This window comes from Corvus kubaryi, unplaced genomic scaffold, assembly GCF_017639235.1.
Source record: "Corvus kubaryi isolate FWS band 111438036 unplaced genomic scaffold, C.kubaryi_AGA036_p1.0 37266, whole genome shotgun sequence".
Taxonomy (NCBI): domain Eukaryota; kingdom Metazoa; phylum Chordata; class Aves; order Passeriformes; family Corvidae; genus Corvus; species Corvus kubaryi.
This window is the reverse complement of record NW_024581081.1, coordinates 5,441,709-5,463,881: the sequence shown is the minus strand read 5'-3', so window position 1 is coordinate 5,463,881 and position 22,173 is coordinate 5,441,709. Positions and strand designations below refer to the sequence as shown.

The window sequence follows — 22,173 nt, the reverse complement described above, 5'->3', positions numbered from 1 at the left end:
TCGCTCCTGTTGGCCCAGCCGGCGGCGGCCATGGCGGCCGTGCTGTCCCCGCGCCTCTGCGACAGCGACCCGGCCACGCCCGGCGCGCAGTCCCTCAAGGTGAGAGCGGGTGGCGGCGGCCGCGGAGCTGCGGCGCAACAGCCGCCTCGGCGGGAGGCCTCGCGCGGCCCCCGCGCCTGGGCGCCGTGACCCGCGCCTCCCACCCGACCCGCCCGCCCCGGGCTCACCTCACTCCCGCCGGGGGCGCCGGGCGACGGCGGGCGGCCTCCCGCGCCCTGGGCCGAACTTTGAGCGCGCGTCTGGGGCTGAGCGCCCGGGGCGGTCTTCTTCCCAAAAGTCCGTCGGCGTCTTCCCGGGGGCGGCGCGGCAGCGGAGTCCTCACCGCGGCAGCGCCGCAGCCGGGAAAGTTTGGGTCTGGCCGCGGGCAGTTCCGCGTTGGCCCTGCCGGCTGCTCCCGGGCACCGCGGGCACTTGTGGCGCCAAGGACTCCCGGCACAGATCGGCAGTCGCTCTTTGAAACACGGCTTGGGTAGTTCAGGCTTCTCGATCTCTTAATAAAGGAGCGTTACGTCGATCTTACAATAATAGACGTCCCAGAAGTTTGTAACGTCACCATGTTTCGTAAGGACTAACAGGCTTTTTACAGAAACATGCGTTTTCAGCGAGAAAGGGGTTTTTTTTGGCAGTGTTTGACTTTTCATATAAAGAAAGTCACAGAGTTACCCTTTTTTTTTTTTTTTTTGAACAGTTAGGGTGGTTGAGCAGCAATGTGCCTTTAAGATTGCAGATGTTTTTGCTTCTTACACGAAGTTGTCTGCAACAAACTGAATTTATGTGATTGAATTTCTGAAATTTTAAGCAAATAAGGAAGCAAAGATGCAAATGGAGGACACTGATCTCTCTATGTTATGGATACTCATACTTTGTAACAGTACCAGATTTAATAAATGAAAAATTACAAAGGAAAAAAGGGAAAACGAGAAACTGATACCAGGCACTTCACCAAACTGTCAGGTTGAGATCTGTCTTTTAAAGACGTTTTGAAGTGTCTTGGAAGTTTTGGTATACCAGAGGGTTGCTTTGGCCCTGTTCTGGTTTCTGTCTAGCAGTTAAAATGATTTGGAGTGGATTAATATTCTTGAGGGAAGTAGAGATGAGCTTCTGATGAGACAGCTGTGCCACAAAATACTCCTGCAATGTTGTTTTGATTGGGGGCTGCTGCTTTGTTTTTCTGAATTTATACAGGGTATTCTCAGCAATACTAGGAAGTGGCATTACTGGTAATGTGAGTGGAGATGCTGCATACCACTTTTTTTTAAGAATGACTGTACTAAGAAAACATTAAGTTTCATTAAGTTTTGCTTTTTAATTTTTATTACTGCATGAAAGATGTTCTTTTTGCCCCTTAAAGAGGAAGAAAAATATTTGTAAAAAATTGTGCAAACAAAAAATAAGCCAAAATTCCAGGAGACAAATGCTTTTTGCCTATGGCCTGTCTTGATTATAACATTTCACAAATGTTGCATAATAAAAGTAATGTATTCTTATTTGCTGGAACATTTTAAAGTTGCTATTTCAAGTCATATGTGAAGTAAAACATACTAGAATGAAAGACATTAGCAAAGGTAAACCTAATAAACATTGTTGTCATTATTAAATAAGTAAGTATCGTTGAGTTTGATCCATTTATTCCTGACAAGTTAATTCCTCTTGCTTAAACTTTTCACAGACTTTAGAAAATTGATTCTTTCACACTGCTCCACTTTAGAGATTCAATTACTTAAAGAACTGTTTCATTCCTGACTCTACTACTGGTTACAGTAGGCAATTCACTCAAAGATTTCTGCTTTCTGTATCTCAGTTATGATCAAACAGAGTTGGTCACTAAATGCTTTGAGATTGTTGATGGTGTGAGTAGGAGTTGTATAGCGTTACTGGACAACAAAGCAGTGGAAAACAGCATCAGCAGAGTCACTGTCTTCTAGATTTTACAGACAGAACTCTTTGTTTTGCTTAGGTCTTTTTTTCCTCTTCACCCTTTATTCCCTTTCATTATATTGATCATTTGAAATCTGAATAGTGACACTGTAAGTTAACTTCTGAATGTTCCTTGGAATAGCTTTGTTCTCTTCTGTATCTGTTGTAATACAAAGTTGGGGTTTTTCTTCCAAATATTTTTTCATCTCAAGAGACGAGTCTTTGCTACTTGCTGTTATGATACTTTTTGTAAACTGTATACTGTTCCTTTTGTTCTAACTGTATGCCCATAAACTCCTGTATTGCTTTTGTAATATTTTCCCTGATTTTATAAGCATCAGCTCTCAGCAAGGATTTGGTGGTTTTCTTCTGCACTTGCTTTTGGTTTGGAGTGCTAGTCTAATCAAGTGCCAGAGGTAGTTTACATCAGCAATTATGAATTTGGTGGCCAGAGCTACAGCTCTGTCTATTCAGAACTCTACCTACGCCACAGGTGAGAAGCCACCCAATTCTCCTGGGCTACCATGCGTCAGGCAGGTAGTTTATAACAAAGAATAGTTTGTTATGTAGACTGCCCTGTGAGTTGTTTGTTACAACAGTCATAGAATGGCTTAGCAGTTTGAGTACATTTAAATTGTGGATTGCCTTGTGCTTTACATACCTTCAGAGTAGTCTGATTTTTAAAATATTTATTTTCATTTTAGGATGACACAGAAGAAAATTCCAATGATGGCAGCCAGCCATCCAAAAGACGGCGTATGGGCTCAGGGGACAGTTCTCGGAGCTGTGAAACTTCCAGTCAAGACCTTGGGTAATACCATTTTTTACAATTCCCACTTTTTATTGCAAGTCTAAATTTCTTGTTCAGTATGCTTAAGTATTAGCTGTTTTCTTTACTTGCATATTCTTCATACATCTTTCTGAATTGAGGTGATGTCCTATAAATAGCTAGGTGTCTATTGCTCCCAGCATATTTTAAGGTATTTTATTTTAAAAGGCCACAAACAGTGCTGCATCTGATTTACAATCAGCACAGTTTACCTGTTTTTAAAACATTGCATACCTGAATGAATTTTGACACTGTAGTAGTTGCTTTTCCTGGTGTCCTCTCCATTGTGATGGATATCACTTTCTTCAGGTTCTGTCCCTTAGCATGTTGATAAATGGTGATTTAGAAAAATATAAGTGAAGTTGGGTATAACAATGTGACTTTTGAAACGGGTTCACAGGATGCTGTGTCCTAAACTGCTTGTCCAAATTTGTAGTTACTGTTCATTGATATATAAATAGGAATTACTGAATTTCTAGAGATGTAAGCATTCTTCTTAAGTATTGTTGTGATTTGTTCTAACATTGTTCTGATGCTTAGGTATAGTTATTTTCCTGCTGAAAATTTGATAGAATACAAATGGCCACCCGATGAAACAGGAGAATACTATATGCTTCAGGAGCAAGTTAGTGAATATTTGGGTGTGACTTCTTTTAAAAGAAAATATCCAGGTATTTATTTTTAAATAAAGTTTTTCTTCTAAAAGCTTGTGTCTGTAAACAGTTTGGATGTAGTGTGTGCTTCTTTGGTTATAGGATGAGCTAACTGCTTAAAAAAAGACCCAGCAAAAGCAGATCTGGATTATACTTGTTGTACTTTGTATTTTCATTACTGGCATATTAAAAATGTATCCAGTGGTTTTTTGAAGTAATGCAAGAGTTCATGGTATTGCCACTGAAAATTTGCGAACAAGTCTGATTGGGGGTTAGATCAGCAAAAACCTTTTAAAAATTGATGTCAATTCTATTTTTAAGTGATTTGTTGGTCATTTCTTACTATATAACTGTACCTCTCTATTCTGTTTCCTGAATTATGGCAACACTCCTACACTGTGGAAAAATTTAAAAAAACATGTTTGTGGAGGTTCTAATATTTGAGCCTTCATTATTCAGAATTGTCAAATCTGATTCTTTTGTTGGGGAATTTATTTTTAAAAGTCACAGTAAAAGAAAAAAGTCTGTGCTTTCAGTACTTGGTAAAAATTTCTGCATTTGAACTTGTACATCAGGTTTCTTTAGTTTTTCTGTAAATGGTAACTATAGGCAGGGTCTTGACCTACTACAGGTCAAGAAAATTTACCATGTTCCTACATTGTTTATTAAAATTAGTTTATAAAGTTGTCATGTTCCTTGGAATAATGGTATAATACAGACTCTAGGTTCCTGGAAACAAACTTCTTGTGAAGTATTCTTACACTGTTCATGGGGGAGTTTCAGTTACTGCACACATTTTTATTTCTCTTTTTTGTTTTCTTTGGAGATTTAGAAAGGCGAGATTTATCTCACAAGGAGAAACTCTACCTCAGAGAACTAAATGTTATCACAGAGACTCAGTGCACACTAGGTAAGAAAACAAATTGTTAGACTCCTTATTACAGTAGAAAAAGTATGGCATGCTGAAAAAGTGGGTTCAGTTTGCTAGAGAAGAATTGCATCCCTCTTAACTGACAGCATAAATTCTGAAATTAGCACTGGTTTATTATTAACTTGGTAAATTGGCCATGATGTATCAATATTCCATATTTATTATTAACAAATATATTTTGGATCTATTCTAATTACTTAGAGAGGATTTTGCTATATTGTAAATTAACTTCTAGAACCTTTTTCTCTTAGAAAAGAGACCACCATAATTGTGTGGTGTCATATAAATACGTTATGTATATATGTATATATATATGTAGGTGGTGGTATATATTACACATATATATGTACATGGTGTCTTTATATACATTAGTCTTACTTTCCTGCATTGCACTGGAGCTCAGGAAACATCAGTGTATCTTAAATGGTTCAGCTTCTATGTTAGAAATTCGAGGAGTGTATATTAAGGCGCTTGAATGTAGTTGAAATGGATTGATGTAATTGCTGAGGCTTATATTGAAAGAGTTTTTTTCTTACTCTGCTGATATACGTGACTTGGACATGTTAGAGTTTAAATGATGCTGCCACGATTTTTTTTCTGTGTATCATGAGTCTGTCATCTTATATGCTGCCAATCTTTAGTATAACACCTTTATTTCTTGCCTGCCAGCTCTCTATTTTTTTTAACTTAGCTATTGGTAAGAGAACCATATCTTAATTTTTATTAATAGAAGTAAAATGTTACATTTTTGCCCGTTATATCCAATAGAGATATGTGCTGAGTTAGCTACCCCTGTTTTTAAAATTATAATCAGTTGTAGTAATATAAGTCATTCCGTGCTGTTGTCCATGTTTGGAGTTTAGTTGTGTTGGAACCTTCACAGGAGGAGTTCTGCATTGTAGCTGCAAACTGAGGCATTCTGACTTCTGAACTTGAAATGCTTTAATTGGGAGTCAGGAGTCTGTGTGCAGTTTGCTGCTCTGAATTGCTCTCATAATGATTCTTCCTTGATTTGTATAGAGACGTTATGTAAACCTCGTAATTTCAGTAATGGTTCTGCAGGGTAATGAAGCTTCACTAGCATTGGAAACTGAAACTAACAGTACAGGAGGTCCCATCTAGAACAAACGTTCTGCTTCACCAGTGCCTTTAAGTAGGTGGTTGGGTCAATGTGAAAGGGTCTGTAGCTGTAAGTAATTACACAAGCCTTGGGTACGAGCAAACTCCTAATCAACCTTGAAAGCTGAATGGCAAAAGTTCATTGCTGCTTAAGAAAGGGAAGCATTGTGCACAGCAGGTTGTTGTCTTTAGCTGCTCAAAAACTTGAGTTGGTCATTGTGGGATATAAATAACCTACAGTTACTTTTGCCAGATAGCATCATTATTGGTTTTATTTATTTTAGGTCTGACAGCTTTGCGTAGTGATGAAGTAATTGATCTTATGATTAAAGAATACCCTGCCAAACATGCTGAATATTCTGTTATACTGCAAGAGAAAGAACGACAGCGAATAACTGATCATTATAAAGAGTATTCTGTAAGTAGTTATCATTCAAGTGAACCAAATCTGTGACATGAGTGTGAGAAAAAGCTCTTCTCAAACTGATAGTGAAAAGTATGTGAATTAATATATTTGTTTTTATTCCAGCAAATGCAGCAGCAGAACACACAGAAAGTAGAAGCCAGTAAAGTTCCAGAATATATTAAAAAAGCTGCCAAGAAAGCTGCAGAATTCAACAGCAATTTAAATCGAGAGCGGATGGAAGAAAGAAGAGCCTATTTTGATTTACAGACACACGTAGGCACATTTAAATTGCTTACCTAGTGAAGTTGGGTTTGGTACCATTTTAGCTATTTTCCAGAGGGGTTGATCATTGTTTCATTCATATAGGGACTTACAGCTTTGATGTTAAATGGGTAATTCTGCTAAAATAACAATCTCAAATATATTTAATCTGCAGACTTTTTAAACTTGAAAATACCTGTCTTCAGAAGCTCTAAAAATTTCAGTGTTATTTTGTTATCATGTCTTTATTCTGATAGTAGTAGCATAAGACTAAGGGGGTTGTTGATTCACATAAATGGCGAATTCTTCTTTTGAATACCTCAAAAATTTTGCCTGACAGTATCTGAAGTAGAAAAGAAAACTATTTATTACTTAAAAGTGTGCTGCCTGTCAGTATTATGCCCTTGTTTTTTGTTAGGTGTTACATTATTTTTGTATTGCATATGTTACATGCCTCTGCTTGATTAAAAAAAAAATTCTTGCATTTTGAAGCAATATTGTTCTGCTTCTATAAAGGCAGTAAAGCAAAAATTTTCTCTGCAAATTATTACATGGCAGACAATTAAGGAAAGTTTTCGTTTTCCTGGTATTGTCCCATGTTAGAGACAAGATAGTGGATAATTACTTCTCTTTCCTTCTGAGAGAAGGAAAGCTTATGTGTAAGCTTCTTCTTTTCATATATTTATATTATTAATGGGGTATTTTTGTAGTACAGTCTGGTTTCAGAATTAGATGGATGTGTTCTTTCTACTCTAAAGCAATATCAACCAATAATGACAATACATGCTAAAGATGCCACTCACAATGGCTAATGTTTGCTATTTCGATTGCTAGGTTTTAATTTCAAGATTATTTTTCGTAGTATACTGTTTAAAGTGGTTTTACCTAATGTTTGTTCAGTTCACTAGATGCTTAGTGATTGGCTTAATCCATGATACTGTTTTGTGAGTGGGATCTCTTAACGGTTTTAATGAATTGAGTTTTTCATGGTAGCTGTTCCAATTCAGTAAAACTGGCAAGTTAAAAAATGTTTGGGGAATAGTTGGTGAGGAAGGCTCAACAGTTTGTATGTGAAACAAAAATGTCATTGTTTTATATTAAACAATGCAGATTATCCAGGTGCCTCAAGGGAAATACAAAATCTTGCCTACAGAGAGAACAAAGGTTAGTCCTTATCCAGTGGCTCTCATACCCGGCCAGTTCCAGGAGTACTACAAAAGGTATTTTGAAAGCGTTTCAACTGCCAATTCTGTTGCACTGATCTCTTTTGTCTACATGTAGCAGGTGGAAAACATTGCAGTGTCTTTGCTGTAAGGTTTCAAATTAATTCTATGTTTGAGACACTTGCCAGTCTTCAAAGATGCATAGTGTGACGGCTTGTGTCAACAACACAGTACTGACTGCAAGAGCACTGCCTCTGCTGGTGTATTGCAGTGCCTGAGATTTGTCCTGCTCAGGTGTTTACCATGGTAAAAAGAGGCATTGATTTCACTCCTGCCACCGTCCTTTTTTACTTATCATCTGCCTCTGCATGTGTGCTAAAATTAATGTTTCTGTATCAAAGTGTTGTAATGCTGGCTTGTGATCATGTGTTTTCTGTGTGACAGTCTGCTGTTCTATTTTGAATTTTTAGAAACTCTTTAAAAAAAATTTGATTGGTCTTGTGGGCTAAGTTTGATGTTGGATTTGTAAAGAGAAAGGCAGTGCAGAATGGATCTTTGCATTTAATGAAAAACATATTACTTGACTGTTGACATAAATTTAAGATTTTACCAGTGGCATGCTACCGTTGAACGAATCTGTACGGATTTGAAGATTTTGCTGAAGTCTTTCTGTTGTACCGTAGAGATGGTATTCATGCTATATGTGCTTGGTTTTCTTTAGAGAAGCTCTTTGTCTGCATGTGCCTTGCTCGTTCCAGTGTGTGTTCATCCAGCCCACCCCAAATTTGCATGTTACAGGACGTTCCTGAAGGACTTTAATTTTATTAAATTAATTGAATTAAAATTACTACGTATTATGTTTATTTTGCAAGTGAACTGCAAGTGAAGCTGCTTTTCCATCTCAGTGAAGGACATAACCTTTCAAAATATGCAGCAAGACAGTATCCTGTTCCTTACAATGCTTGTCCTCAGCAGTAAGAGGACTTTTGTTTCTTAGTCCTTAAAGTAAAAAAGAAAAAGGGTAGATTATGCATGTTAAGCTGTATCTGGCTATAAGCAGTAGGATTAGATCTTTACATTCTTCTGAAGTTATATTTTCATATGCATTGTTTTGTTCTCAATAATCAGCTATACAGCTGTATTCTTTACTTTGCTTTGGACATGTTTGTGTGCCCTGGGTTAGAATTGTACACGTTATGGGGCACTGTACATTCATAAACAAAGTGTATGGTCTGTTGGGCACAGTAACATGGATTGGTTAAAACTTTGCAAATACACTCTCCTGTGTTCCATGAATATCTGCTCTACAAAGAAGACAAGTACTATACATGGTATCCCATTTGGGAGGAGAAATTAGTATGTTTCCTTCGTTTTCGGAACTGCATGTTTTTATGTGCCTTCCTGAAAAAAAGGAGACTCTTTCTCAGTGAAGTTCCTGTATACTGTGTGACTTAATGCTTATGCATAAAGTACACATAAATGAATGAATTTTATTTATTTAACTTCAGATACTCTCCAGATGAGCTTCGTTACTTGCCATTAAACACAGCTCTTTATGAGCCTCCTTTGGATCCAGAGCTGCCAGCATTGGACAGTGATGGAGATTCAGATGATGCAGAGGAAGGGCGAGGTGATGAAAAACGGAAAACCAAAGGCAATTCGGTGAGATAAATTGAAAGTATTCTTGAACAAAAAAATCCTTTCCTTCACTTTTGTTAGTTTAACTAGTTTCTTTATAGAATCTTCTAACATTTGCAAAATGAAGGGAAGACCATTTTAAGTACTTCTGTTTATTTCATAACATTGCTCTCCAGCTTTCTGTTTTGGTCCATTTTCAAAGTAAATTGAACAAATATTTGAAATTTCAGACCTTTTTTCTTTTTTTTCTTTTTTTTGTTTGTTCTGTTTTGTTTAAAGAAATTTTCAAGAAACTTCCCAGTGCAGCTTTTCATTATGCCCTTTTTCCAAAGGGAAGTTGCTGGCATTTCTGAGGAGAATGAACATTGTAGTTCAGGTCACAGTATATTTTGCTGTTTGAAGTCCCACAGAATCTGTCCCCAAAGCAAAGGTGTTGATAACCTCATAACTTTTTGTGATGTGGAAGCAGCAAGTACTCAGTATAGAAACAGTTATTTCATTCCAATTTAAAAAGAAGGTAAAAAGCACTGGTGCTTTTGCTTTACAATACATATTTAAAAAGATACTTATGTTCTCTCCACTTAACGCAAATACAAAATTAACTGTTAGCTGAAACTTAAGGGAAACTTTCACCTATGTACCTTGATAGTGTTTTAAATGCTTGAGAGCTAGCTGAGTTTCAAATTAGCTGAGTACAACTGAACCATTGGTGTATTGGTGCAGTTTGTATGTTGGTGACAATGTCTTTCCAGAAGTTTAACCCTAACTTTAACAGCAGTGGAATGTCACAGTGCATTTAGCAATTTCTAGTGTGATTGATGAACCTGTTTGACAATGGGTATGTACAATTCTAAATTTTGGCATGTAAATATTCATCTTATTTGAATTTCGTAAGCTACTTCTAAGTGAAGAAGAATGGAAGAGGTCAGCTTGTAGGTTAACAAAAGGAAATACAGGTGTTTAATATACTGTTTCTGCTTGCAATTTTTTGAGAAGAAGAAATCATATAAACACAACATGCTAAATGTCAACTCAAATTTTTGATTTAATCACACTCCAGCTTTTTTACAGTTGGTCAGTTGGTCTTTAACCATTTTTTCCCAGTTTCCTTTTCCACTGACTTCCATTCTCATTATTGGTAAAGAAAAGTAACTGAACCAAGCAGACTATCCTTTGATTTTTACAGAGGCTCAGAAATCCTTTTTTTGTGGCAGAATGCAGAAGGAAAAATGTCCCTGAGTTTGAAAAGTGTAGAGAAGTGTGGAAAATTGATAATCAGATTCCTGTGAAGTGGTTTTGCCTTATGGGAGCAGGGGTTCTTAGCTAGTCAGTCATGGAGGGGGGCATATAGTTCAAAAAAAACTTAGAGGTGAGACATTGTCTGATTTGGGCTACCTACCATTTGTCAGATCTCCCTGGTGAGTCCCATGATATGCTTTATACCTTTTCCTTTTTCACCCCCCCCAACCCTCCCCACACTGTTGGAGTTATGGTAGCAGTTTTCTTCTCTATAGTGTTTTAGTGGGGCTATCCTAAATAACCCTTCCCCTAAAATAATGGTGAAACATACCATTTCTTGTTGCCACATAGTTTAATCTGCTTTTGTGTTACACTCCTCCATTTGCCCTGTGTCTGTTTTATCTCTTTTGATTTTAGGATCTGGGGCACAGGCTGATTACTATTGTGTTTTTACAGAGTGTTACTGTAGGGCACCATTGTTATTTGGCCTCTTGGTTTTTATTGTAATAAACGTTAGTAATCACACTGCTTCCTTCTGGAGCTTTTTGGAAGCCTTTATTAACACTTTTCTGAGAAAAGTCTTGTGCTGCTGCTCTTAATTATGCTTACATTGATCTCTCCCCCTCTTTGAACCTCTTCCTATCTTTCTTGCCTCCTCATTCGTCAAAAAAAAACCCAACTTGTAACTGCAAAATAAATTCTGTTGTTTGGTTCTATATTAAATATGGATGCCTGTTTTGCCATTGATAGCATTCTTCTGCTGCAGTCCAAATTAAATATTTAGATTGCTCCTGGTGAAAATAGTAGATGAAGGTGGCAGAAAAAAACCTTCACATGTTTAATTCAAAGCAGTGCTTGTACACTTTAAATACATGAGAAGGGCACTTTTAATTTTTTATTGGCCCTATACAATGTGAACAGCATCTTGCATTTAGTGGATTTCTTTCTGGCTTCTAATGGAAAATGGTTCAAAGAATTACACTGTTGTGCTCCCCACACTGGTACTAAGACCAACTGGAAAACATGACTGCTGTTGCTGACACCAGTCAAACCAGAAAAAAACACATTGACACCAGTCAAACCAGAAAAAAACACACCACACAAACCAGAAAAAAACAGATTAAGAATGTTGTGAACAAAGGTGTTCTAGATGTGATAAACCCCATGCTTTTGCAGAAGGAATGATGTATCCTTCTCTTACCTTAGCTGGCTCTAAGGGGCATAGGAAAGACTTGTCTGTCTATCCAAAAAATAAAAAAATATAGCTATGGTATTTTTATTATAGGACAATTCGTCTGGCAATGTATCTGAAGGTGATTGCGCCACAGACAACCAGGAGGATTCTTTTCAGGGAAGACAAAAAACAAGAGACAAAAGTGCTACTCCAAGAAAAGATGGTTCCAAACGTTCTGTATTACCCAAATCAGTTCCTGGGTACAAGGTAGAAGAAAAAAGCCCCTGACTGAATTTTACTCACCAGCTTCTCCCTGAAGTATTTGGTTTTTTCAATAATGTGGAACTTCTGCTTGCTGTACTTCACTAGCTGTTCTCCTGTTGTGTGCTCCATCTGTTTGCTTCCTTATTTCCTTTTTGCTTATATTTCATGTGGGGCTTTTCTTTACCCTAGCTGTACAGTGGCCTCCTATTGTGTTAACTTCTTAGATTCATAGGCAGTAACGCTAGAAAAATCCACTGTGGATTTATCATTGGAACTCAACATCTTTCTGTCTGCTTTAACATAGCAATCAGAAGTATGTGCCAGTTTGAAGCTAGCATTCTCTATTTGTTACTTTTTTTCTAGTTCGTATGGCAGCATATCAAGAGACCAGTGCTGTAAAGTGCAGCTATATAGCTAAACATATTGTTATGACATTGATTTTAAATACAGCCTTTTATCCTATGATGTTACAATGTATAGGAAGGAAGGCAAAAAGCTTACTACAGCTGTATAGGCAATCATATGTAACCCCTGTAACAGTATATGGAAAATAGCCTTTTATGTAGTTCATACTATATAGTAACATTTGTAGGCAATATGCTTTTATCTAAACTAGAACGTTGGTGAGGATGTTAAGACATTTCAGCTATCAAGCAGTGATTGCCAAACTTAAGACCCAAATCTTCAGTATTCCTGTATAGTAATTTCAAAAATTATGATAAAAATACTTTTCAGAAGAAGTGGGTTTTGACATCATTTTTTATGTGTTACTATTCTGCATACTGAGAGAGGATCTGACTAAACTGTAACACATTAAAAGCACGTAATTGTCTAGACCTGTTCCACTGAGAGGAATGAGAATTTTCCGTTGACTTACATGGGAGCAGGAATGACCCATAAAGAGGGAAAACACTAAGTTAAGGTAGGGTTGAGTGTTTACCAGTCAGGAATGCTTATTTACAGTTACAGGACAAGAAACAGTTTTGTCAGTGACAAGTTTGTACATACTTAGAATCTGTCTCAGCAAAAGTGAGCTGTTGATGACTTGCATTTTATATTCATAAATATTTACTATCTGTGTTTACCAAGTTAATAGTAAATAAACTATAACTTACAATAAGAAGCTAATTTCCAGCAAGAATTGGACAGCTTTGATAAATTTCCTCTACATACAGTATCTGTACAAGTTCATAACAGACAGCAAGCTCCAGTTGCATTTTCTCTTTTCAGGAACTTACTAAGAAATGGGTGAACTGTGGATTGTGGTTTACCACATATATATATTTTTTTATGTGTAACTTTGCAAGAAGTTGTGGACATAGAATGCATTTCAATATTCCCATGAACATGAAATCCAAAGATGAAGGCTGAAATTTTGCTTTAGCTTTGTTTAACTTGACATTAGGATTGTGTGCCACTGGTTTACAGAAGTTTCACTTAGCTGTGAGATGCCCAAGTGTTTGATTAGTCCAATCTATTTAATGGCCTCATGAATGCGTAGAGAGAGAACTGATGGAGCAGAACTTCCAGCAAAGTTTTGGACTTAAAATTGTAGAAGAGTAGTATACAGCACTGCATTTTGAAAATGGATTCCCGTAGCAATTACTTATTGGTTCAAAATCACTGATCCTGTCAGTAACAAGGTCTTACTATAAACTTACAGTGCCACATCTTTGCAATGTCAGCACACCCTGCCTGCATGAACCATCAGGCTCTTGTTAAGTCAGGGGTGGTGATGATGTGTTGGGAGGGTGAGAGGATTGGCTTTCTTGTTTGTGGGAACATTTGAAAGCTTGCAATAAGCCAAATTACATGAGCTGTTTTAACTGGCGAGACAGAATGATTCTTGTTTGTGAGTCTATAAAAACACCAGATAACAATATACCTACCATATGTGCCTACATGTTAAGGCACTTTGAGCCGAAGGCTTGACTGATTCAAAATGTTTTCCCTGTGAAATCTTTATAAAACTTTTGTTCTATATTGTTCTTTAATATTGGACTATTTTTGTAGGACACTAATTTTTGGTTACATGTAGTTAAAATTGAAGGATAATTGCTATGGCATCAGCATATATATGTATAGTTATAGGCACGTTATGAGTATTACAGGATTCCATACATTTCCACTGAGTTATTTTTGAGTAAAAGAAATACTGTATTTTATATGGAGTCTTTTTTTATTGTCAGTTCTTTAACAAAGAACAATGAGCATGTGTTTTACATTTTGTCACGTTCCAAGTAGCGAGTCTGTTGCTGCAGGACTGACTACTACAATTGCACACACAGGGTACTGTTAAAAGTACAGGAGATTTTTTTGCACATAAAAATGAAATGTATTGAGTGTCTTTATTTTGCAACACTTCTGGTTTGGGTCAATGTATATGAAAATGTAACGCTTTGCATTCAGAATAGGATGTTATAAAAATGGTGTAGTTGGAAAGCTTTGAGAGCTGCAACACAGCAGCATGGAAGTGAAAACCTACACAGCACAAAGTCATCATTTTGAGCCCCCATTCATTTTCTCTCCTATCTTAATCCCAGTAAGATGAGGAAGTAGAAAGCAAAATTTACTCCTAATGAGATGGGATATTGTGACTTCCCATTTGGAATTAACAGACATTTTTATAGCATTTCTAAAAGCCATTTATGTTGGTAGAACTGAACTGGATTGAAATGTGAATCATCTTGATTTTCTTTTTTTTTTTTTTTCTAAAAATACTTCCATACTGTTGGAACTTCATTCTTCATAGGCTGTGATTCTCACCCCCCTTAAAATGCACAGTTTCTAATGAATACAGTTTAGTGAACTAAGACTAGATGGAAGCATTGTTAATAAATGCATCTATATCAATGAGAGTTATGTGTATCAGAGTGTGACCTGCACATACCTGTAACACTGGTGTGTGTCCAAAAGGCAGCTCACTTCAGCTGGAGTGTGCTGTTGTATATTAAAGGCAGTAAAATACAAATATAAGCCAGAAGTCTGATTAGAAGAGTGCACTTGCTATTCTAGAAAAGCTCAGTTTCTTAGATTAAAACACAGTTAAAATAGCCTAAACAATGGAAGGGTAAATGCTGACACACTGACAAAGTTTAAGCATGTGCCACTTTTTTTGGGAGGAGCAGGGTATAAAGGTATACATGTAGGACACGTAGTAGAGTTAACAGTAATTGAGTTCATGTGTGGTTTTGCTTCCATAATATTTATTATTTTGTAGCAATGTTTGTGTGTTAGACTTCTTTTACTGTTTTATTATATTTATGTATAAAACAGGTTGACTTTGCTTTTTTAAAATAAATAAGCAAAAAAATGTGTCTATGAATGCCTCTGTCATCTTTTGAAGGAAGTTACCTATAAACGTCTAGTGTGGTGTTTTGCTTTCTTGAATAAAATTCCTTAGACCAAACAATTTGAAGCAGGCTGTAGACATGTTTTGACATAAAAAGCAGATTGAAAACTTCAGAAAACTTGATGCAATGCAGCCTGAGACTTTAAAAATGAATCAAGATATTAATTACCTTGCTAGGTGCTATCAAAAAGTGGCTGGGAAAATAAACGCACTTAAAGATAAGTTGTATTGCAAAAGATCTTTGTAATTATTTTTAAATATATATATATACACACACATATACATATATATATATTTGTGTTTCACTTTTTAAATTTATTTTAGAAGTAAACCCCATTCTTCTCCCCGTGTGTGATCGGTAGTTGACTGGGATTCTTGCTTACTGACAAGCTGTTTAGGGGAGAATATGCCTTCAGCGCCCTCTCCTAGCTGGGTCTTTGCAGCAACGTTGTTTTTTAAAACTGGCACTAGTCAGTTTAATATTGGTGAGCACTACGTTAATTGTAGACTACATTTCTCACTAACTTCATTATGCAGCAGTTAAAGCTCAACAATGTAACTACTGCCATGTTTCTGAAATTTGGAATGCCTTATTTCTTCCTCAGGCCTCATCAGGATGAAACTGGTTTATCTAATGAGTTGGGACACAGAATACATAGATGTTTCACATTTTAACAGCCTGCTATTTCTCTTATCCTTTAAATGGATCTCATGGACCCAGACACACTCCAGATGATCACTTAGAAAAATTACAGATGTAAATCTGTAGTTAAATGCGAGGCTCTGCTTATAGTGGTTATGACTGGATACAAAAAGAAATGGTAATAGAAATACAGCCTTGTACAGCATAGCTAACCAGATAAGTAGAAACTGAAGATAGATAGAAAAAGCAATGTATGCAAATAAAAAATTATCTGTAATTTCCTTCATTAACAGGAAATCCACATAGTTCATAAAGTAGTATTCTGTATTGGAAGAATCTTCCTGACATTTTTCATTGTATGTCACGTTTAGTTTACCGTGAGGAGAATGTTAGCTGATGAATTAATAGGAAGAGGCAAGTACATGCTTTTGATCCAATTGGATTTACATATAACTCACTGTGTATGACAAATGCAAAATTTTAGGTAGTTAAATCTACGATTTTTTTCAGTGCTGCTGCTTGTCAGTGATGGTCACATGTTTCAGGGTTCACACATCCTGACAGATAGTTTATTAATTTTAATAGTTAAGGAGATAGATGACATTTCCTGTTGAATCTGTAAATTCTTCTGGAATGAATTTATAGCCCTCTTCTACCCTTCCAGCCAAAGGTCATTCCAAATGCTATATGTGGAATTTGTCTGAAGGGTAAGGAGTCCAACAAGAAAGGAAAAGCTGAAGCTCTTATACATTGCTCCCAGTGTGACAACAGTGGTAAGTATCTACATACACTAAGTGGATTCCTAAGGGAATTTGACAGATATTTTTGTAGACATATTTAGTGGATACTATGTGTGGCAACAGTTCAGTTGCCTTTTCTGTCCTTTGTTAAGACCCCATCTCTCTCTCGTGTTCTCTGTACTCGCACACTCTGCACTGTGGGATCTCACCAGGAGGTGAGCTAAACTTCATGTTCGGTAAAAGCAAAGTCTAACTAATTTTAAATTTCATTTCAGGCATAAAAGTAATAACACTGGTTTTAATCTAGGCCACCCTTCTTGCCTTGATATGACCCCGGAGCTTGTTGCTATGATTAAGACTTACCCTTGGCAATGTATGGAGTGTAAAACGTGCATTATATGCGGGCAGCCTCACCATGAAGAAGAAATGATGTTCTGTGATGTATGTGACCGTGGTTATCACACTTTTTGTGTGGGGCTTGATGCTATCCCTTCAGGTAATAAAGTAAGAGTTACTTGTTCCCTTCCCACCTCCTCTGAGTCCTGGGCTCTCTCAGAATTAATACATGCATTGCTTTTGAAAGAATAGTTTAAAACAAGTGTGAAGGTAAGAGTAAGAAATACTGTAGGAAAGCATTCACACTGTAGGACCTGATTTTTTTACTAAGCTTTATTTCTGTATATTTGGTTGTGCACAGTTAAACCTGGCAATTCCTGTGTAGGAAATATAATTGGCTTTTACAGCATAATCCAAACAGGCTCACTTAGAACTATTTCTTTTCCATATCCACAGAATACTGAGAATAATTAGCTCTTTTCCTTGAAGAAACCTGTAAAAGAAACTGTATTGCTGCATATTGCTAGAGTATAGCTTTCACATTAATTGTGCTTTCTAAATGAAATAGTTGTCTCAATTTAATATTTGTAAGTACCTCTTTAAAATACCCCTTTCATTCCTTTTTTTATTCTTGTCAAACTGGAACAGAAGTACCTCCATGGCAGACAGGCAGCCTGTAGCTTTGAATTGCCCAGTCACTCATATCATCTGCCGAACTCAGGGCAGTAGAAAGAAAGTAACAGCTGGCACTGTTGCTTTACATGTAATCCTAAGTCCATTGTAAGTTCATGAATACATATTCAGTGGCAGTGACAGTATTCCCTGGACAGTACTTAAAACACGCTGTACTGCCCCATTTTGGGAAGCACTGGAGCTAGCTGTCACTTTAGTACTTTTGGTTCTGTGGCTGATTTCACTTTGAGGCTGACCTAAGAATGTAAACAAAATAGATTATATGTCTACAAAACTACAGAATTACCAAAGCAACCTTTGATCCCAGCTGTTCTAATATAAACAGTTAAATGCTTCCCCTGCTGCCATTCATTTCTGCTCTGGGTAACTTCACGACCTCACACTGTAGTCATTCACCTTAAATATGACCAGCAAACTCGAGCATCCTTTGTCAAGCTCGTACCTAATAACCACCGCCTTGGCAGTGCTGGCACTTCCTGAGGTCCATGAAGATTGGTGTAGCCAGTGGTTACACACAATGAGTCTGCAAGGGAGCGTGAATTGTATATGCTGCTTTATAGAAGAGACGCTCAATTTAAAGAAAAGCACTGATTGTTCACATTAAAAGGAACCACTGCAAATAGATAAGCACCTAACAGAATGGTGAAGGGCTGCCTAAATAGATGAGAGAGTAACAAACTTAGTTTCCCAATAATTGATAACTTTCTTTTCTTAGGTCGCTGGATTTGTGATTGTTGTGAGAAAGACCCTCCTGTACCCAGAAGAGGAGGAAGAAGGGGTAAAAACAGCAAGGAGGGTTAAAAAGGCCCTAAAAACTTGCTGTCCAAAACTTAACTGCACAAATTAAAGTGATACTTTGGTGCTATTTAATCAACCACTCTAAGAGGAGAAATACCACTTTTTTTTTCCTTTTTACTAAATAAACTTTGTCTATATAATTATTTTTTTGTGCTACAAGTCACTAATGTCCTGTCAGATGTTGAGATAGACAAACCAAATTCCCACTCAAAAAGAGAAGCCTTTCAGTAGTGAAATCTAAATTATACATGCATTTGTATAAAATTATAGTAACATACTTGTTTATTTCAGTGCACTCATCAGTAAGCTCTGTGAAAAGAAAATTACAGAGCAATTTAAATATAGTTTATTTGCATAGCAACTGGTTATTTTGAAAGACTCGACCAAAGCAAAAAGTATTCCTGGAAAAAGTAACTTCTAAGAAAAAGTGGGCATGAGATGACCTTCTAACAAGATACTGCAAATCCCTTTTCAGCAGAAATTTTCCTTGCAAGCTAATGACTTATTCAAAAATATGTGCTTGAAAAAAAATATCAATCACAAAAAGCTATCAAGGGAAGTGTAAGAAAGCCCCTCTCGAGATACCTATATGCTGTGTTGTTTTTAATCAGAGATGAAAATGTCGTACTGACAAGTACCAACAGCTGAAGGCTCCCTCTCCCTGCAGTAATAGCAAAGAAGCAACATGCACTTGATTCAGGTCATGGATTTGTAGTGATTATGAGTGACTGGACCAACCTGTTTGACAGATGGCTGATGTGATGTAGAGCACATGCAGTCAAAATACAGACCATCTATTCTCTTAGGTGATTGATTGTTTCCTCCTTCCTTCACCCTAAGCTCCTCAACTTCATGAATACACTCAAACACGTTGCTAATCAGTTTTACTGGAGATACTTGCTCAGAAAAGAAGCAGGTTTTATTTTTAAATGTGATCTAAATTGAGAGGGGGACTGAAGTGCAGTAGTTTATTCATTTTTCTTTATAAAATACAATAGAAAATACTGAATTGGAATTGATTTTCCTAAGCACCTATTTTAAATGAATTTAACAAGATCCCAACTATACATTCATTTTTAAGCCCTGATCTCTGAAGAGCACTGCAAATACTGTGCTGGCTGCTCATTTTACCTATTGGGGAGGATTTCCAATATAAAATTAAGTATGGCTTTTTCTCCCCACTTCCTTTCTGGTTTAGGAAATGTAACCTGAATATCTCTTCAGGAAACATAATGAGTATTAAATATTACAGCAAGTCATTCATACCAATTCCACAGGATGAAGTGTGACTTAAGTCCAGTGTGTATCAATTTAAAAAAGAATTTCAAGTATTAATTTCAAGATTCCAATAAGTATAGTCCAGAAAACAGACTCCTCATCCTGAGGTTCATCTTCTGTAGACTGTGAGTATTTCTGGTTTGCCTCCATCTCCTCAGGGTTATAAGAAGCCTCGCCAAATGGGTACTGTACAACTGTTCGATCGTAGTACACCTTCATTTCAAACTCGCTCTCCAGGTGAGAGGGATGGCCGTAAATCCCTATTCCCACAGGACGGCGGAAGTGTGCAGGCACATGGACGATGTCTTGGCCACAAGTTACAGACTGTAACTCGTACTCATCAAAGCTGGGGTGAAGTGTCACATCAGATACGTACAAGTCTGCGTCACCTTTTAAACTCCGCATCTGCAGAACTATCTTTCCCTCGTGATTTAGTCTCAAATAGCTGTAGTTTCCTGCTCCAATCTGACCTTGGACAACATGGAGAAGAATCCATTCCTCCGGTATGTCCTCTTCCTCAAAGGCATTTACCACCAATAGTACTTGAGCCGTCACAAATACTGTCAGGAGTCTTCTCCAGTGTGTTGCCATGGTCTTAAGTTGTATTTGGATTCTTCCTGTGTCCCGTGTGCTACCTTGTGAATACAAAACACAATTCAGATTTTAGTATATTCCCTTCTTGGAAGTAATCTATTACTTTTTTAAAAATTTGGTAATTTGTATAAATCCTCTCTAACCCATACAAAGTTAACTTCAATTAAGTGTGTTACATTAACTTGTATTTTTTAATAGTCACAGAAACCAGTGCTAAGATTCAGAACTTTGTCAGAATAAAATGGCTTAAGTTTCCAAAAGTTAAACAGAAATTAACCTAGCCAGCGTTCTTGCAACAGAACTGACATAGAGACTCTAGTTTCATTCTACCCGCATGCATGCCAGACTTGACAGATACCCAGAAGGGATGAAACCTAATAATGATTTTAGCTTCAGTTTAACAAACAAACAAAACAACAGTTAAGGAAAGGAAGGCTTTTGCATGCTTGAAGATGCTTAACTTTATATGAGGTACTCTAGGGCATCCTATTTGTTCTCCCATACTCTCAACTTCAAAAGACAATAAAGGTGCAGATCTGGATGTGGATTTGAAGCAGTAGGCATTCCAACTTGCATGGAGATGGAGTTAGAAATAAAAATAAATTATCTAATGAGGTAATACATTAATTTATGACCCTGATGTGTGGCTTGTTTCTAGGACCAAATTTGGCATATTTTCCCTGAAAAAAAATGCATACTTTCAAGAAGATTTTGTTAAAAATGCTCAGCTCTTTACAGCATTTGCATACAAAAGATAAGGCTGAAGGTATCAGGACAAGGGGAAGATGGAAAGGACTGCTGCAAGATCAAGGTTCTTACAGCCTATTCCCTCCTTGCTGCACACTCCCAGTTAAGACAGCCTGAGTGTGCCTGCCACACTCCAGCACTCTAAACAGCTGCACTAAGTCTCTGTGTGCAAAGCAGCAGCTTCTAAACCTTGATGAAGGCTTCCAAAGTATATAGCTGACTGAATTTGACATGCAAATCACAGAAGCCACAAGCCTGAACACCTTCATGTTTAAGAGGAAGATTCTCATCCCCTCATTCCTTCCAGAAGGACACTACAATTATCTGAAACCAGAAAGCTGCCTGTAAGTCGTTTTGTACCCTGCTAGCATCAAAACAAACTGCATTACTTCCACTGAGATGTCACTTAAGCATTAGAAGTTCTACAATTGAATGGATCCAGGGGAGAAAAAAACCAGAAAAAAATGCCCAACTGTTTCTGTAGTTCGACGTTTTCTGCTCCAGATGCCTTTCTACTGCAGAGCCACAATTCTGCAAAGGCAGCATAAAAGAACAAGGTGCAGCATTCGCTGAACCTGCCAGACTGACAAAACTCCCTCAACGGCTACAGGAAAAAACAGTCTTTTGCTTCCCCCACATCAGGGAGGTGACTCTCTGTCACTTGTACATCGAAGTAGTGACGAAAAAGCCGAGCGGAGGCACAGGAGGATCTCCACATCTGACCAGAAAATCATTAAAGTTATCTAGCAAAGAACGAAAGCATGCCGACGCTGGCGCAGCGTTCGGGAGGAGAAGCGATTCCAAGAGACCTTGGACAGAGCCACGAACGAGCAGCTCTGCCCGCCCCGGCTCGCCCCCGCCTCCCCGCGGGCGGGACGGCAGCTCCGGGGGACGCGGGCGGCTCCGCGCCGCTCCCGCCGGGCGGCCCCGACAGGCCCGGCGTAGGGCCCGGCGTTACCCCGCCGGCCGGGGGCTGGGGCACGGCTCACCTCCGACCTGCCGCGGGGCTCCGGCTCCGGTGAGGCCGCAGCCACGGCGAGGAAGAGCAGCGGGGACTCCGCGGACGTGCGGCAGCGCAGCGCGGCCGGGGCCCCGCGGGAAAGCCCCTCCCCGGGGCGGGCCCCGGGATAGCGCGGCGGCCGAGAGGAGGCCGGCGCTGAGGAGCCGACGGGGAGGGCGGGCCACCGCTCTCCCTGCGTGCCCCGCGAGCCGCTCCGGTGCCTGGCCGAGCCCGGCCCGCAGCGGCGCGGGCGGGGTCGCTGGGGGCGGGTGGAGCCGCCGCACCCTCCCCGAACGCCGCCGGTACCGCCGGGCGCTCCCGCCCCGCCCCGGGCATGG

The 22,173-nt window shown here is 38.5% G+C and overlaps 3 protein-coding genes across 11 annotated transcripts in view; 1 reads left to right on the top strand and 2 right to left on the bottom strand.

Annotated features, from left to right (window-relative positions):
* Positions 1 to 540, bottom strand: part of ERMARD (ER membrane associated RNA degradation) — a 27,634-nt gene extending 27,094 nt beyond the window's left edge. For all 4 annotated transcript variants that reach the window (XM_042025168.1, XM_042025173.1, XM_042025170.1 and 1 more), the window contains exon 1: positions 228 to 540. The gene's annotated coding sequence lies outside the window, so the exon portion shown is untranslated. The remainder of the gene's footprint in view (positions 1 to 227) is intronic.
* On the top strand, positions 7 to 18,359 carry PHF10 (PHD finger protein 10). Of its 4 annotated transcripts, none has more exons than XM_042025178.1 (12): positions 7 to 99; positions 2,682 to 2,788; positions 3,347 to 3,477; positions 4,292 to 4,369; positions 5,794 to 5,927; positions 6,039 to 6,188; positions 7,287 to 7,396; positions 8,848 to 9,001; positions 11,502 to 11,657; positions 16,314 to 16,422; positions 16,697 to 16,885; positions 18,134 to 18,359. In XM_042025178.1, the coding sequence occupies exons 1-12, from the start codon at positions 31 to 33 to the stop codon at positions 18,217 to 18,219; spliced, it is 1,473 nt and encodes a 490-aa protein (XP_041881112.1). In that variant the 5' UTR covers positions 7 to 30; the 3' UTR covers positions 18,220 to 18,359. The 4 variants fall into 4 exon arrangements, with proteins under 4 accessions (XP_041881112.1, XP_041881111.1, XP_041881110.1 ...); XM_042025177.1 differs by having other exon boundaries at positions 4,286 to 4,369; XM_042025176.1 differs by lacking the exon at positions 11,502 to 11,657.
* CUNH6orf120 (chromosome unknown C6orf120 homolog) lies at positions 17,041 to 22,091 on the bottom strand. Of its 3 annotated transcripts, none has more exons than XM_042025180.1 (2): positions 21,825 to 22,091; positions 17,041 to 20,129 (listed from the first exon to the last, which is right to left on the bottom strand). In XM_042025180.1, the coding sequence occupies exon 2, from the start codon at positions 20,083 to 20,085 to the stop codon at positions 19,528 to 19,530; it is 558 nt and encodes a 185-aa protein (XP_041881114.1). In that variant the 5' UTR covers positions 20,086 to 20,129; positions 21,825 to 22,091; the 3' UTR covers positions 17,041 to 19,527. The 3 variants fall into 3 exon arrangements, with proteins under 3 accessions (XP_041881114.1, XP_041881115.1, XP_041881113.1); XM_042025181.1 differs by lacking the exon at positions 21,825 to 22,091 and adding an exon at positions 21,579 to 21,743; XM_042025179.1 differs by lacking the exon at positions 21,825 to 22,091 and adding an exon at positions 21,309 to 21,542.
* Between the last annotated feature and the right edge of the window lie 82 nt (positions 22,092 to 22,173).

What these genes read in the sequence shown, in the direction of transcription:
- CUNH6orf120 (XM_042025179.1), bottom strand. Translation starts at nt 21,381, where the DNA reads ATGCTGCCTTTGCAGAATTGTGGCTCTGCAGTAGAAAGGCATCTGGAG. An exon ending in AACGTCGAACTACAGAAACA is followed by an intron (nt 20,130 to 21,308) that starts GTTGGGCATTTT and finishes TGTATTCACAAG; the next exon opens with GTAGCACACGGGACACAGGA.
- PHF10 (XM_042025177.1), top strand. Translation starts at nt 31, where the DNA reads ATGGCGGCCGTGCTGTCCCCGCGCCTCTGCGACAGCGACCCGGCCACG. An exon ending in TTCCAGGAGTACTACAAAAG is followed by an intron (nt 7,397 to 8,847) that starts GTATTTTGAAAG and finishes ATTTAACTTCAG; the next exon opens with ATACTCTCCAGATGAGCTTC. An exon ending in AATCAGTTCCTGGGTACAAG is followed by an intron (nt 11,658 to 16,313) that starts GTAGAAGAAAAA and finishes CTACCCTTCCAG; the next exon opens with CCAAAGGTCATTCCAAATGC.